The sequence below is a fragment of the Ursus americanus genome, chromosome 18, assembly GCF_024610735.1.
Source record: "Ursus americanus isolate L20-20 chromosome 18, mUrsAme1.1.p, whole genome shotgun sequence".
NCBI lineage: Eukaryota > Metazoa > Chordata > Mammalia > Carnivora > Ursidae > Ursus > Ursus americanus.
Genome location: NC_142144.1, coordinates 30,142,734 through 30,158,142, shown reverse-complemented (window position 1 = coordinate 30,158,142; position 15,409 = coordinate 30,142,734). Strand labels below are relative to the sequence as shown.

General features: G+C 39.1%; 1 protein-coding gene across 2 annotated transcripts in view; it reads right to left on the bottom strand.

The window, feature by feature from the left end:
* TEX10 (testis expressed 10) overlaps positions 1-13,035 on the bottom strand; it is a 57,966-nt gene extending 44,931 nt beyond the window's left edge. For both annotated transcript variants that reach the window (XM_045780343.2, XM_045780344.2), the window contains exons 1-5: positions 12,850-13,035; positions 9,125-9,313; positions 6,293-7,005; positions 5,656-5,899; positions 592-704 (exon numbers count right to left, since the gene is read on the bottom strand). In XM_045780343.2, the coding sequence (XP_045636299.2) occupies positions 592-704; positions 5,656-5,899; positions 6,293-7,005; positions 9,125-9,304 (1,250 nt within the window). In that variant the 5' untranslated portion in view covers positions 9,305-9,313; positions 12,850-13,035. The remainder of the gene's footprint in view (positions 1-591; positions 705-5,655; positions 5,900-6,292; positions 7,006-9,124; positions 9,314-12,849) is intronic.
* Positions 13,036-15,409: the final 2,374 nt, after the last annotated feature.

The window sequence follows — 15,409 nt, the reverse complement described above, 5'->3', positions numbered from 1 at the left end:
TTTAAGGCGGCAGTTTACAGAAACACAGGCCACCTCAAGAAGCAAAAAAATCTTATTCGATAAATCATTTTACATTTATTTGCTCTCACTTGAGGTAAACATTTTAAACAGCTTCCAGGCTTACAATTTTAAACTCCATCTTCTAATCCATAAGCCTTTCTGTTTTAGAAAACGATTTTTCTCCAATTATCCCTCTTCCTGATACTGGTATTAGTTTCACTACCAGTTTTCTCATATATAAATGATACAACTAGATGACCTTTAAGATACTCTCAGAGATTACATAGTACCTCTCCCAAATAAACTACCTATGTCAACAAATTTTATTAAATTTATTTACATAATTTGATACCCGATATTCACTTTGCATAAAATATTCACTAGACATTTTTTAAAATTAAAACAGAATTTTAAGACTTAAAGTGATTTGTTCAACGTCAGCCATACTACTACTTCTTCTTAGTTTTATTTCACAAAATTTAGATATGAACCCCCCACAGTGTAGAAAGTTCCAGTTTAAGGCTAATTATTTCTTGGTAATTTCAGGTTAAAAAATTTTGCAAGTCCATAGAGTGGAAGAAATCACAATACCTTTTATTTGTCTCTTTCCTTTTGTGCTTGGTTATTTCTTTTAAGGCATATGGAAAATGACTCATAAAATGATGCTTGAAATCAATAAGATAATTCTTTCGAAGCCACGACTCCTATTAAAATAAGCGAATATTAGAAAATCTACAAGAAACAATTATGTAAAAATAACCAAATTTAAGCAGAAATTTGACTACTTGTTAATATTCAACTATAAATTTACCATTATAATATACCTTTTGCTCATGATAGAAGATGTAAATAAATTTTAAAATCAGAATAAAATATTAGGGCATCCAATTCTCACCCATAGGTCTTTTTGGTGCTTAGTAATTATCTTTACTTGCATTTTATCTACTACTTAAGAGAAGAAAAAGGGAGAAAGTAAGATGTAAGAAAATTCTTAATTTGAACCACGAGTGCAATATTTGTAAAATATATCAGAAAGTCTTCTACGTAGTGTTCTATTTATACAATAATTCTATTTCCCAGCAATTCTATTATTTCTGATTAAAGGTATTTAACATTGTCACAAAGCAATGCACTTCTCTAAAATTCTTGCAGTATTCATAAATCTGTCTCTCTCTCCTACTTAAACACTAATTCCAGATTACAACACTCTTATTTCCTCCTATCCAGAGAACCAACCATTTCATTTTGCCAGGGATTAAAGGGTTTCTTGGGATGTGGGACTTGAGGTGTTTAAAATAGCTGGTCACCCAACGGCGCCTTAGTATCCTTTACTGGATTCTTCTTTTTGTGCTAATATATAATTGTATACTCAACATGTCCTTTTGGACTTCTAACAAGCACCTTAAACTACACATGAATAGGGGTGCCTGGGTTGTACAGTCGGTTAAGCGCCCAACTCTTGGTTTTGGCTCAGTCATGACCTCATTGGTCATGGGACTGAGCCCCGCATTGGGGGGAGGGGGGGTCCGCACTCAGTGGGGGGGTCTACTTGGGTTTCTCTTTCCTTCTCACCCCCACCCCCCACACACTCTAAAATAAATAAATCTCAAAAAATTTAACACAAATAAACTGAACTCTCCCCACCAGCAGTCACACTGTCATTTGGACCATAACAAAGACATTATCCTTGCTTCTCTTTCCTTTGCTATGCACATCAGCAGTCCCACTGGCTTTATCAGAATCCAGCTGCTTCTCATAGCTTCGGTCACTAGTTACCATTCTACTCCAATCAACCCCTCTTACCTAGATTACTGCAATAGCCTCCCAACTGTCTCCCTACTTTTCCTCTTGCCCTCCTCAAAAGTCAATTCTCCACATAGCAGCCATGGTGATCTTTTAAAATATAAATCATGTTTCAAAATAATACAGGAAGGGAGAAAGGGAATAGTGTACATGTAGGGCAGGACTGGTCATCCTCAGGATGGATGGTATGAGGTTGGGCTCCACAGTTCTGCTAGAGCTGGATGCTGACCACAGGGAAGTTCACTAGTGTTCTATTTGCACATTCAACATATTAAAGTTAAATAAACATAATTCAAATCACCCCACTTCCCTGCTGCAAACCCTCCACTGTCTTTTCATCACACTCAGGTTAAAATCCAAACTTGTTACCATGGACCATAGGGTCCCACATGATCTGGCCACTGTCACTTTTTCTCACTCATCTTCTACCATTCTCCTAGCACCTCACTTGTACAGGCTTTCCTGTCATTCCTCAAATATGACAAATCTGTTCTCACTTCAGGGGCTTTACACTTGCTGTTTCCTATGCTTGGAAGGTTCTTCCCACAGGTCTTCACAAGACTTACTCCTTTAACTTCATTCAATGCCATTCGAAAGTCATGAAACTATTTCTTGACCACCTATTTAAAATAGCTCCCCCTCATTCTGTTCCAGCACTTATTCTCTCTTTACCCTGCTTTACATTCACCTTTCCTCTTAGCACTGACATTATGTATTTGTTTACATCCATCAACCCCTCAGAAGGTAAGAACTGTGAGGCAACCCTGCAATGATGAAATTGTTCTTCATCTGTGTTGTCTAATACAGCAGCCATTAGCCACGTGTACCTACTGAACACTTAAAATGTGGCTAGTATGACTGAGGAACAGAATTTTAATTAACTTAAATAGCCACATTTATAGATGCTCAACAAATCCTTGATGCATGCTTGCATCTGACCATTCTTCACAAATTCTAATCTTCATGGGGAAAAGACATCAGCAATGAGATACATAAACTAAAAGTAGCATTAAAATATAAAGCTAAGACACAACACAATTTCTATAGTATTATAATACTGACCCTGAGACTATTAATACAAGACCCCAAAATCCAAAGTAAATTAAAAAGCTAATGTTAAATTGTATTTCATTTTTAAAACCAGCTATACATTAAGGATACACACAGTATATCAGAAATAAGCAACCTCAGTAAGGACGAGTGCTCAACCACTGCAAATAAGATTTAATGTACCTTGAGATTTCTTTTTAAAGCAAAGATCAGAGATTTCAGATTTCTAAAAAGGTTTTTTTAAAAAAAACACTACTTAGGTGAAAACAAAGTTTCTCAACTGTGCAGCAAATATATAAATTTAGCGAAACCTAAGAGCAAACAGTTATCCTAAGACTGCGCCTAATCTAGATGCCAATTTAATATCAACAGGAGACCTACACATTTTCTGAGAGAAGAGCTACAATCCAGCTTGTGGGACACAATTTGCATTTAGGGCCAAGGAATGTCATTTCATCCCTCCTTTTAAGTTTGAGCTGTTACAGGTCACACACTATTTTAACTACTAAGCTATAACTGAAAGTCAGTGAGAAAGGGGAACAGTGAGAATGGTAACAAAAAATAAATTATTGCATTTTAATGTTACCTTGTACAACTCACATACATATTTATACTTTGCCTCTAAAATAATGGATCTTACCTTATCCAGTTATTAGAGTTCAACATAACCCATTTGCCAAGGTAAATTAGAGAATTCTACCAGTGTATGCTTTTAAATACTATTTCAGTTTAATTAAACTTCCTTCAGTTCATTTGAATTTTAAACAGTAGCCCAATTTAGTATTCTACATTGCCTTCAACGGTCTATGCAAAACAGTCTTCTGAACTTAGTGTCCTGCATTAATGGACTGCTAATAAATATAGTCGTATTAGAAGAGCACAGAGTAGTTCCAAAGCATACAACTTTAAATATCCATAAAATTAAGGCAGTAGTTAGGTCCCTTGACAATGTTATATGAATGATAGTGGATGATCTAAAACTAGCATAATTAATGAATTTGCATTTGGTTCTACCATTCTATCTAGTTACAAATACTAATAAATGAATAACAATAATTACTCAGTGTTCACATGTCACCAAACACCAAAATGCTTGGAATCTTTATTTCTTAGCCTTCTAAAAATTAAGGAAAGACTAGTACTTAAGATTTATGTTGATATTAGTTTTACTTTCTATCCCAGGTTCAGATAAATCCATTCAGCACTGCAAATAACACATACTTTTCTAAAAAGCTGTATGCATTACTACTGTCATACATCACACATTGCCATAAAAGACCGTAAGCTTTGCTTTCATAAAATCATACATCCTACCCCAACCCCAATCAATTTCTTGCCAATGTATGCAATGAATCATGAGACAGGCTCAAAATCGTAGTCAATAAAACGCCATGCTATTTGAAAAAGCAATTCATATAACAACCCTACAGATGATGGGTAATGGGTTAACAGTACTAGAGCAAGCTCTTAAAATACATACTTCAGTAAGATTCCATAATGCTTTTCAAAGTTATCAAGTACTACTTTTAATTTAACCCCGTCTTATTTTATGTGGCCTATTAACTCATTCTAAACTTTAGCTTGAAATAAAAAGAATTAAACAAAACCAAAAAAACTGCAGTCAGTTTTGTACATACGTAGAAAACTTCAAAGATTCACACCTGCCTAGTCAAAAGTCCTTCCTTGCAGGAATTCTAAAACCCAGATGCTTCAAGCTTTATTGTTCCTGCAGCTGCCCTTTTTAAGTGCACTATCATATTAATTTAACAGCAATTAATCTCAGAGCTTGTTCCTCCTTACTTGCACCACAGACTATATAGTATATTCTCTATACTACAATACTTTAAAAATCTGCCACCATTCAATTCTCCCCCCAAACGGTAGATACAGCATCACGAAACACATCTTTACTATCAGCTTTTCTAGTAAAAAACTGCTATACGCTTAGAATCTTAGGTTAATTTCACTAACACCATACCTATGACTACAGCTTACCTACATGTTGTAAAGGTAAGTTTTACAAATGTTTTCTGATCTTATATCCCTTACCAAGAGAAAACAAAAGAGCACACACTAATCAAGTCTGTATGTAGCTTCTTCTCTAAATCATAGTATGGTTATGAGATCTTCACTGTGGTCCATTTCTGCTAAAATTGGCAGTGTGGCACACGCTGGAAGAAAGTACTTAATAAGCAACATTTTTTATCCCATAAAAGGCCTCCAGAAAGTAAAATGTTCCTACATAATCAATCTGCCATAAATACACTGTAACACTACTGTGAATTGTATCTAATAAAAGAAAATGGAATCAAGCTCACAAAAAAAAAAAGAAAAAAAAAAGGGAAAGGAAAAGGAAAGGAAAAGGAAAAAGAAAAATCAAGTTCATTAAGTTATGCATTACACAGGGCACCTGGGTGGCTAAGTCGGTTTAGCACCCAACCCTGATTTCAGCTCAGGTCACGAATTCAGGGTTGTGGGATTGAGTCCTGCACCAGGCTCCACGCTCAGCACTGAATCTGCTTGAGATTCCCTCTCTTTCGCTCCTCCCCCCACTCAGGTGCAAAAAATAAACAAAATCTTCAGAAAAAAGTTATGCATTTCACTTAAAGAAATTAAAAATATTCAGAGACTCTCACATTTTTAATTTGCATTTTAGGGCAAAAGCAAGAAACAAGTTCATAGTTACACCATGGGAATTTTTAGAAAATGCATAACCAATAAGTAGTAATATACTGATTTCTAATCCACCCATTTATGATAAAAGACATTATGATAAAAGACAATAGCCCATTAAGTTCTCACCAATTTATGAGTTTCATCATGTTGTTTAGAGAGTTTCCACAGAAGGGAAATAATATTAAGAACTTGCTGCATAACCTGCAGAGGTTCTCGTTCTATACCATTTCCAACAGAAGCAGCTAGTTGGGGAGGCACAGCTTCAATCCAGCATTCAATTAGCAATGGAATTATTATCTCAATAAATCCTTTCAAGTTTTCAGTAGATGAGAGGCCTTCATCCACACTGCCCAGTCCTCCAACCAGGTACCTAATAAGGAAGGGTAAGAACGAAAAAAAAAAAATTAATGATTAAAAAATATTATTCCTTGTTTAATTTAAATATTAAGTGTAAAGTACCAGTAAAAATGAAGTTCCCTGAATTGATAATTACACTGATCAAGACTAGTAAGAAAATAAAATTCTACAATGACAAAGCCAAGAAAAACTATCAAGTTTTACTTCTCATTAGGCTTTGCTAGAAATGAATAAATTAATTACTTTCAAATGACTCCTCCCATCAGTAAATAAAATCAAATCATGAGTAACTACATGAAAACTATAAAAGACAACTGCATATCTTCCCACCATTAGCCATCAATGGTCAGCAGTTAAAATTCAATACAGGAAAACTGAGTGTGGACATAACTGAAATCCTTCTTACCGTAGCCTGAACTGTGAACTGACATTTGGCTGTGAACCCCCATTTTCATAAACCTGGATGTGCTGCTGGTCGTTGGCATGTTCCTTCCAGTTGATAAAAATGGAGTTGCTAGTGGCATGGGGATTTTCTTTTTGTTCCTGAAGTCCTTCACTTTCTCTCAACCTACTGGATCCATCTGCCAAGGCCTGAAGGAATTTACTGAGTCTCACTAAGACTTTCAGCCTCCACTGCTGAGAAGTGAGTCTCCGATTAGGATTTACAGAAAGTATCCAGGACTGGGATCTGTCTCTATTTATCAGTCCTTTAGACGGCTGCTGATGAGAAATAAGTTCTACAAAATTCTTAAGCAATATACTGCTACGGCCAGTAATTAAGGCTGGGTATTGTTCCAGCAGAATGTCCAAAACTTTTAAAGAGTCCTCCTGAATTCCTTCAGTAATGTGAGTCATGGCACTAGAGAGATGGGCACTTACCAAAGGAAAAAATGGAGAAATTTGTTCAGCTCGTATTTTGGGGGCCAGGAATTGAAGAAGTTGAACTGCTGCTAATCGTACATTAGCATCTTTATCTGTAAACACAGCAGTCACTTCACTTAATATGTTTGAAAGGTGTGCATCAATTATAAATGGGTACTGAGACAAAAGGTCTTTAAGTCCAAGAAGAGCACTTTGTTTAACCCCAGCATTGTAGTGATGCATCTGTGACAGCAAATCCTAAAAATAAAAATACAGGATTTAGGTACATATGCATTTATAACATTTTCAAATAAACATGCTAACTAAAGCTATAAACTATAAACTGACACTCCTTGGGGAAACTGCTTCAGTAAGTATTATTCTAAATGTTACCAGCTTCTACTAAGAACAGAAACATTGTTTTATCTTTAAAATAGGGGCGCCTACGTGGCTCAGGTCATGATCTCAGGCTCCTGGCATGGAGCCTCGCATGGCATTGGGCTCCCTGCTCAGTGGGAAGCCTGATTCTCCCTCTCTCTCTGCTGCTCCTCCTGCTTGTGCACTCTCTCTAATAAATAAAATCTTTAAAAATAAAATAGATTTAGCTTAATAAAAAATTACACACTTTTTGGTTAGAATTTTCTCTTTTTGAAATTGACCTGTATGAAGGCTTAGGCATGCTATCATTTAAAGTGACAGCAATCACCACCACTATTTAAAGACCTACTATATATCAAACACACGGTAGGTGCATTTATATACTCCTAATTTCACAGGACTGTTCTGCCTATTTTATTTTTTTTTTAAGGTTTTATTTATTTATTCATTCGACAGAGATAGAGACAGCCAGCGAGAGAGGGAACACAAGCAGGGGGAGTGGGAGAAGAAGAAGCAGGCTCATAGCAGAGGAGCCTGATGTGGGGCTCGATCCCACAACGCCGGGATCACGCCCTGAGCCGAAGGCAGAAGCTTAACCGCTGTGCCACCCAGGCGCCCCTGTTCTGCCTATTTTAAATGGTCTTTCAGGGTGTGTGTGCATATCCTGAATATAGCATTTGACAAATTTATTTGTGGAATAATTTATATAATTTGTGAAAAAAACAACTTCAAATACCATTTCAATATTATTTAAACTTCAGAGCTTAAAAGCAAAACTAGAAAATGTTTATCCTCACAAAGACTTGTTCAAAAATTTTCATAACAGCATTACACATAAGAGTCAAAAAATGGCAACAAACTGTGTGGGGAATGGGCTAGGTGGGTGATGGGTATTAAAGACGGCACTTGTGATGAGCACTGGGTGTTGTATGTAAGTGATAAATCACTGAATTCTACTCCAGAAACCAATATTGCACTACATGTTAACTAACAAAATTTAAATTAAAAAAAAAAGTGGAAACAGCCAAATGACCATCAACTGGTATCTGATAAAATGTGACATAACCATGCACTGGAATACTATTCAACAATACAAAGGAATGAAGTACTGTTCTTACAGATATGCTATAACATGGATGCACCTCTAAAACATGCTCAGTAAAAGACTAATAACAAAAGAGCACATATCATATTGTTCCATTTATATTAAGTGACCAGAATAAGCAAATCTATACAGACAGAAGGTAGATTAGTGGCTGCCTAGAGCAAGCAGAAAAGAATGGGGAGTGACTTCTAATAAGTATAGGTTTCTTTATGGCATGATTAATATGTTCTAAAATTAGATTATGGTGATAGTAGCATAACTCCATAAATATATTAAAAACTACAAAATGGTACATTTTAAGTAGGCTCCACGCTGGGCATGGAGCCCAATGCAGGGCCTGAACTCACAACCCTGAGACCAAGACCTGAGCTGAGATCAAGAGTCACACTTAACCAACTGAGCCACCCAGGCACCCCTAGAATGGCACACTCTAACTGGGTGAATTTTATTATGCATGAGCTACATTTCAATAAAGCTGTCAAAATTTTAAGCAAAACTATTGCTCAAACCTTAATTAACTTCACACATTTACAACGAACCTAAGTCATGTGTTATGTATGGGTTCAAAAATGAGTAAGACAAGATCTTCATGAACTATAAAAACAGCTAGAAAACTGTCACATCAAAAACTTGATACATCAAAAAGTTACACAAGAATTATTTCCAGATCATATATTAAATCATCAAATAGGTATACAATGAAGAAATCACTGTGGGTTTAGTTGAGCAAGTCTTTCTAGAGGTGGGAAAGCTACAGGGGCAACTCAGATTTGGTTAACAAATTCCAATCATCAGCCACCCATAAATCCTGAGAATTAAAACAAATTTCACAAAAATTATTCTAGATGATTTCAAAGAAAATGTTATTTTATCAAAACAGTATTTAAGGTTTACCTTAATGTTAAGTTTTCTATTGTTTGTTGGAAGAGTTCCATCTTCTTTGAGTTGCTCAGGCAGATGTATAGTCTTGGTTTTAAAGTTTGTAACAGTAGCATTTTCTAACTTGGGTTTCTTTTTACCAACTTTTAGTTTTACTTTTTGAAAATCATCTTGGCGTTTTCTTTTTTTGGTCATTCTTGAGTGCTTTAGTGAAAAGAATTTTAAAACAATGGGTAAAAAAGATAAATTCAAAAAAATAAAGTGTTTTCCAACATTTACATTACTCTAAAATATATTTCAAAGATAACGAAGAATCAGGACCAACAAGAACCATGCCAAAGGATCAAAGCATTAAATGGAAAATACCTTTACCAAGAGGTATACCTCAGTCAAAAGCTATTGTAAAGAGAGTCATCAACAATAAGGCAACAGTCCTGCCACAGGTTTGTCAAGGGTTTTTAGCCAAGGAACCTTTGTCAAACAATTGTGTTAAATGGAAACTTTTTGAAATAACGTCCCACCCAGGGTTTGGGGGGAATGCGGGGGGTGCAGCACATAGATTGCTAGCGATACACCCTGTATCTGCTCCTGGTCCCTGAAAGTCCCTGAGGAACCTCTACAAACAAAGTTTTTTAATGCAGCCTGTAACAGAAAGTTTCATGAACCTAAGCTGACCCTTGAAAAAAGTGTAAGATTCAGAGATATGCAGCAAGGAGAGTTAATGAGCACTTCAAGAGTAAGGAAAACAGGGTTTAGATCAGGACTAGAGAATAAGCCTAGTATAGGCAAAAATGAGATAGCAGCATTTTGAACACCAGGATAGGTTCAGATTAGATATAAACAGAAAACAGTATCCAAAAGCAGGAAAAAAAAAAAAAAAGCAGTATAAAAGGAAATACAGCCTAACAGAGGGGTAAGGAACAAAGACCAGCTAGGCCACTGTTGTAATAAATAACATGAGCATGAACATGTCATCTTGTACTTCCCCCTCTACACCACATTCTTTCAATTTACATCCAACTCTTCCCACTTACACACAAAATCTTTGATCTTTGCCTCCTACCCATTCCAAGGCCATTTCTTAAATCCTTAAGACTTCTACCCTAGACTGCTTATTAGTTTCCCCCATCAATATGCTTGCCTTGTTTCTAGTGCCTACTCCAGGCCCATTTGCTGGAGTCACAAGAGAGCTCTTCCTCAACACGTATCTGACCAAAGCTCAGAAGTTTTCAGCTGTTCCTTTACTCCCTTAGAGTAAAAACTCCATAGCTTGACATATCACATCCTTCCTAACTTCCTCTCCAGCTTTACCTTCCCACAAGCTAACATCTACCTAAAAAATAGCCTCCTATACCTGGAACCAGTTCAACTCTTGAAACCTTTTCCAACACGCTGCAAAATAATGAATTCTGCTTGCCACTGTACACACACTGCAATAGGTAAATACCTCTGAAATAAATAAACTACTTCTGGTCTATCATAATTATCCTATGCCCACATACTTTTTTTTTTTAAGTCACAATACTATAAAGCAGAGTCTAAAAAACTTGAGTAAAATGAAGGTTTACATTTATTGTGAAATAAAATAGCTTGTGCAAGACCAAGCAGCTCAAGTTCCAGGAATCCAGAAGCCAATCACCTTAACATTTATCCAAATTCACATGATTTCAAGGTTTTAAGACATTAGCCCCTTGAGCTAAGTAGGATTTGGCTACATAGGTTAAGAGCAGATTCTAGAGCCAGACTGATTCAGTTCTTATCCAGACTGCCACTTTCTAGCTGTAGTTAAAACTGTGCCTCAGTTTTTATCCACAAAATAGGGATAATAATACTGACATCATATAGTTATTACGAGCTAAGATTAATGCAGAGCAAATGAGTTCCTGTTTGTAAAACACTGGGAACTTCACCTGGGACTGTCAAATATGTATAAGCACAAACATGTATATTTTCTTAAAGTCTCAGGACCAGCACACATCAAGCACAGTACCAAATGCCTTATGTACATCAGCATTCAATTTTCACAAAACCATGTGAGGAAGGTGGTACTAAACCCATTTTAAAGATGAAACTCAGAAAGATTTGTCAGACCTGTATTAGGGAGCTGAAAAGGGACTTAAGAGCTCTGCAAAACCAGCTTTATGTTATACGAACTGGATTTAAGGTGAGGATTGCAAACCTGAGTGGCAAAATGGTTTCTTATCTCACTTATACCAAGTTTTCATCCCACCCACACCTCTAGTTACTGTAGTTTTTTTTAAAAAATGGGCAAGCAAAACTTAAAAAGAATACTCACATGGCCTCTTTCAATAAAAAAATTTTTCATTAATTAAACAAGCACACTTTGTGAGCTTTCCCTACATTTTTATTACTAGCTAGTACCAGAGATGAAAATGGTACAAGACAAAAACCAAATGAATTAACCCCAACTCACCAATCCTCTATGCTACCTTTAGCCACTAACTACCTGACCCGTGTCGAACATACAGCCTGTCAAGTTTATGTCATATTACCCATCACTCTGTATTAGCCACACTAATTTCCCCATTAGGAAAACTAAGAGGTCTGAACGCCATTCCTTAACTTTTAAAGCTGGTATTATTATTTTAGGGTACACAGAAAACATTTTTATACTAGGAACTCTTAAAGTTCTATTACCAATTTGTTATTTTCACTTTAAAATAAAAGATTTTCAGGGGCACCGGGCTGGCTCACCCAGCTGCAACTCTGGATCTCAGGGTCATGAATCTAAGCCCCACGTTGGATGTGGAGAGGACTTAAAAACAAAGTCTTTTAAAATAACTAAAATAAAAAGAAATAAAATACAGATTTTCATAGCACAGCAAATCAAATAGTTTGACTAAGCCACTTTAACAGTAGCCGGTTTTGAACAGAAGGTACAAACTCCAGCCTCAGGGGCTGAACTTTCAGATCACTGGACCTCCTATATGGATGAGCCCCTAAAGTTTTAAAACTGAATTTCATATATTCCAACTGCAAGTCTCCTAACTGCAACACAAGGGAGAAGCTAGTGTCAGAATTTCGACCGAATCAAATTCCAGCTAGTTTGTCTGCCACTCCATTACCCTAATTTCCAACTTCTTTAAAAAAAATTAATAATGCATACAGCAGTTTTCCTTTGATAATCTCCTCGCCAACCCCTTACTCTCACGAGTTCCTCCCAACTCTACAGAGGGGACCAATCAGAGAAACAAGACTTCTAAGAAAGTAAATGCCCCAGAGGGGCGAAACAGAGAACCGACGATGCCGCTCTGCTCCGTACAGCCCGCTTAACCCCCCACACCTGGACGGCGACAGGGCCGAATAGGAGACGCCCGCTCATCCCCACCGCCCGTCTTGATCCAGCATCCCACAAGTGAAGAGTCCGTAAACGGTAAGAACTATCGTTCCTTCTACTCCTGCGGACGGTGGTCAGGACCACAGTCGGAGAAGCGGGGCCCAAATCAAGGCACACCGGCCTAAAAGTCTCTCGGACGCTAAACCGCGCGAACCAGCCCAGTCACTTGAGGCGCTTCAAACGCCCGCGGGGCGCCCCGCCCCCGCACTGCCCCACTCCGCACTAAGGCCCCGCTTCGCAGCGGAGCCCCGGGACGGCCTCCGGCGCGGGCAGACCGGCCACAGCCGGCCCGGCCCGCCTGGGCCGCGGACCGGGGGGCGAGGGCCCCGCGCGCCGTCCCGCGCCCCGGGAGGGCCCGGCCCGACGGGCGGCGGCCGCTCACCTGAAGGCCCGGTCGGGACCGGGGCGCGGAGGCAGAGAAAAAGAGCGTTCGAGCAGAAGCCCACGGGGCGACGGCGTGCGCCACCGGCCTCAGCCTCTCGCTCCCGGAGCGTGTTTTCAAATCCCCTCGTCCTCACGCGGCCGCGTCTCCTTCCGCCGCCCGGAAATCAGGGCCCCTCCCCCGCCGCGCCGCGCTCACGTGACCGCGGCCCGCAGCCGCGCGCAGCCGGGGAGGCGGGAGTGGGAGAGGTAGGCCCCGCCCCCAGGAGGAGGGGGCCCGCCGGAAGCCCCCCGCGCTCCGGGAAGCCGAGGGGGGAGAGCGCAGGATCAGAGGACAAAGCTTAGTCCTAAGTCCGGCCCCGAACTTCCTGGGCGTGCTTGGTGGGGGGGGTGTCGTCCTGGTTACAGCTGCTTGAGAGCATGCCTTTTCTCCCCTCGTTAAGACCACAGTTCCTCTAACAGATGTTGAACTGAATTGGGAAAGGGAAAAGTTTCGGACTGCTAGGACCATAGAATTCCTGAGGACTTTAACCTGGATGGAGCAGTTAAGAATTACTTGACAGAGGGCAAAATACACCTAGTAGCTAAAGCCTGAAAGTCTTAGTCGAGGATTTTCCCTGGGATTTCAGTATCTCAGCACTAAGATTCCTACTGCTGAAATTAAGTGGGCCCAGGGAAGTGAAAGGAGAAACTGAATGCCTAGAAAGGGGCTGAGAAAGCAAGGAGAATGGTTCTTTGAAAGATACCCTTGCCAAAGACTGGCAGGTGGGGTGGAGGAAAGGCGTATGAATTTGAAACCTTGATTGAAATTTGTCTCTACAGCTTATCAGATATAAGACATTAAAGCTGACAACCATATGAGCCTCAGTTTATGAGCAGAGACACAAGCACTGGGACTAAGAACATTCCTGTTCTATGACCAGAGAAAAAACAGACCCAGATACCCACCTCTCTCTTCCCTGACAACACAGCCGTGCTACCACAATCTGCCTCGAATCCACCATAAACAAACATTTGGGAGTCATCAGCATTATATGGTATTACATGGTATTAAAAGTTATGAGACTGGATCAGAAGAGGAAAGGTTTATTACTAGCCAGACATGTCCTCTAAACTCCAGATTCCTAGCTAACCGTTTATTCAACATTTCCTTTGGACATCCTATTTACATCCATCTCAAGTGAACATGTCCCTAATGGAACTCCTGATTTTTCTCCTGAAATTTATTCCTGCTACAGCTCCTTCATCTCAAATAGCGATTTCATCCTTCTGGTTATTCAGGCCAAAAACCCAAAGAAAGTCTTCTTCCATGTCACACATTTAACTCATCAGGAGATTCTGATCACATCAAATGTTTCCTGACTTCCACCACTTGACCCCACTTCCTTTGTTATCATCATGGTCCAAGCCATCTCATGATCACAATGGAAAACTCTGAATGGGTTTCCCACTTCCATCATTGCACTGTAATGTCTTCCCCCTGCAGTCTAACATCAGCAGAGCAGCTGTGTGATTAATTTAAAATCTAAGTCAGATCAGGTCACACTTTGGCTCAAAACCCTCAAAAACTCCCCATTTCATTTGGAATAAAGCTGGAATCCTTATCATGGTCTCAAGATCTGCCATATTCTGACATCACTGAACCTCTGGACAATCCTTGTACGACTCTTTCCTTTTTCCCTCTGCTCCAACCACCCTTGCTTCTTGCCTGCAGCAAGGTGGCCGGGGGGGGGGGGGGGGTGATGTAGGTGACAGAAGTGCTTGGCCTGCCCAAAGGAAGTAGCGAGTCTTCAGCCCACTATTGCCATGAAGAAATGCAAATCTCATGCTCAAGAAAAAAGGAAAACAGAAAATAAGAAATCTGATCTTTAAATATTGGTGAACAAGTACCTTTTTCCCCCCCTATTTTTAAAACACTGGAGCGCCTGGCTGGTTCAGTCAGTAGAACTTGCGACTCTTGATGTTGAAGTTGTGAATCCAAGCCCCACCTTGGGTGTTAAGATAACTTAAAAATAAAATCTAAAAGGGGTGCCTGGGTGGCTCAGTCAATTAAGCATCCTACTTTTGATTTCTGCTCAGGTCATAATCTTGGGGTTGTGAGATCGAGCCCCAAATCGGGTCCTGCATCAGGCTCTATGCTCAGCAAAGAGTCTGCATCTCTGCTTCTCCCTCTGCCCCTCCCCCTGCTCACTCGCTTGCTCTTCTCTCACTCTCTCTCAAATAAATAAATAAATCTTTAAAAAAAAAACAGATAAAATTCCTAGAACTGAATAAGAAATCAGATTAGAATAATCAATACCCTACAAATGTCAATTCTCCCAAAATGTATCGGTAAATTGAATGAGATCCCAATAAATAAAAACTCAACAGAGTTGGGGTGTTTTCCTAGATCTACACAGGCTGATTAAAATTTGAACATGAAAAAAACCTAAAAATAGACAAGAAAATTTTGAAAAAGAAATGCGGTGAGGAGGAACCAGCCCTATTAGATATAGACACATTCTAAAACCTCAATAATTTAAAATGTGGGTTTTGGCATATGAACAGACAAACCAATGGAA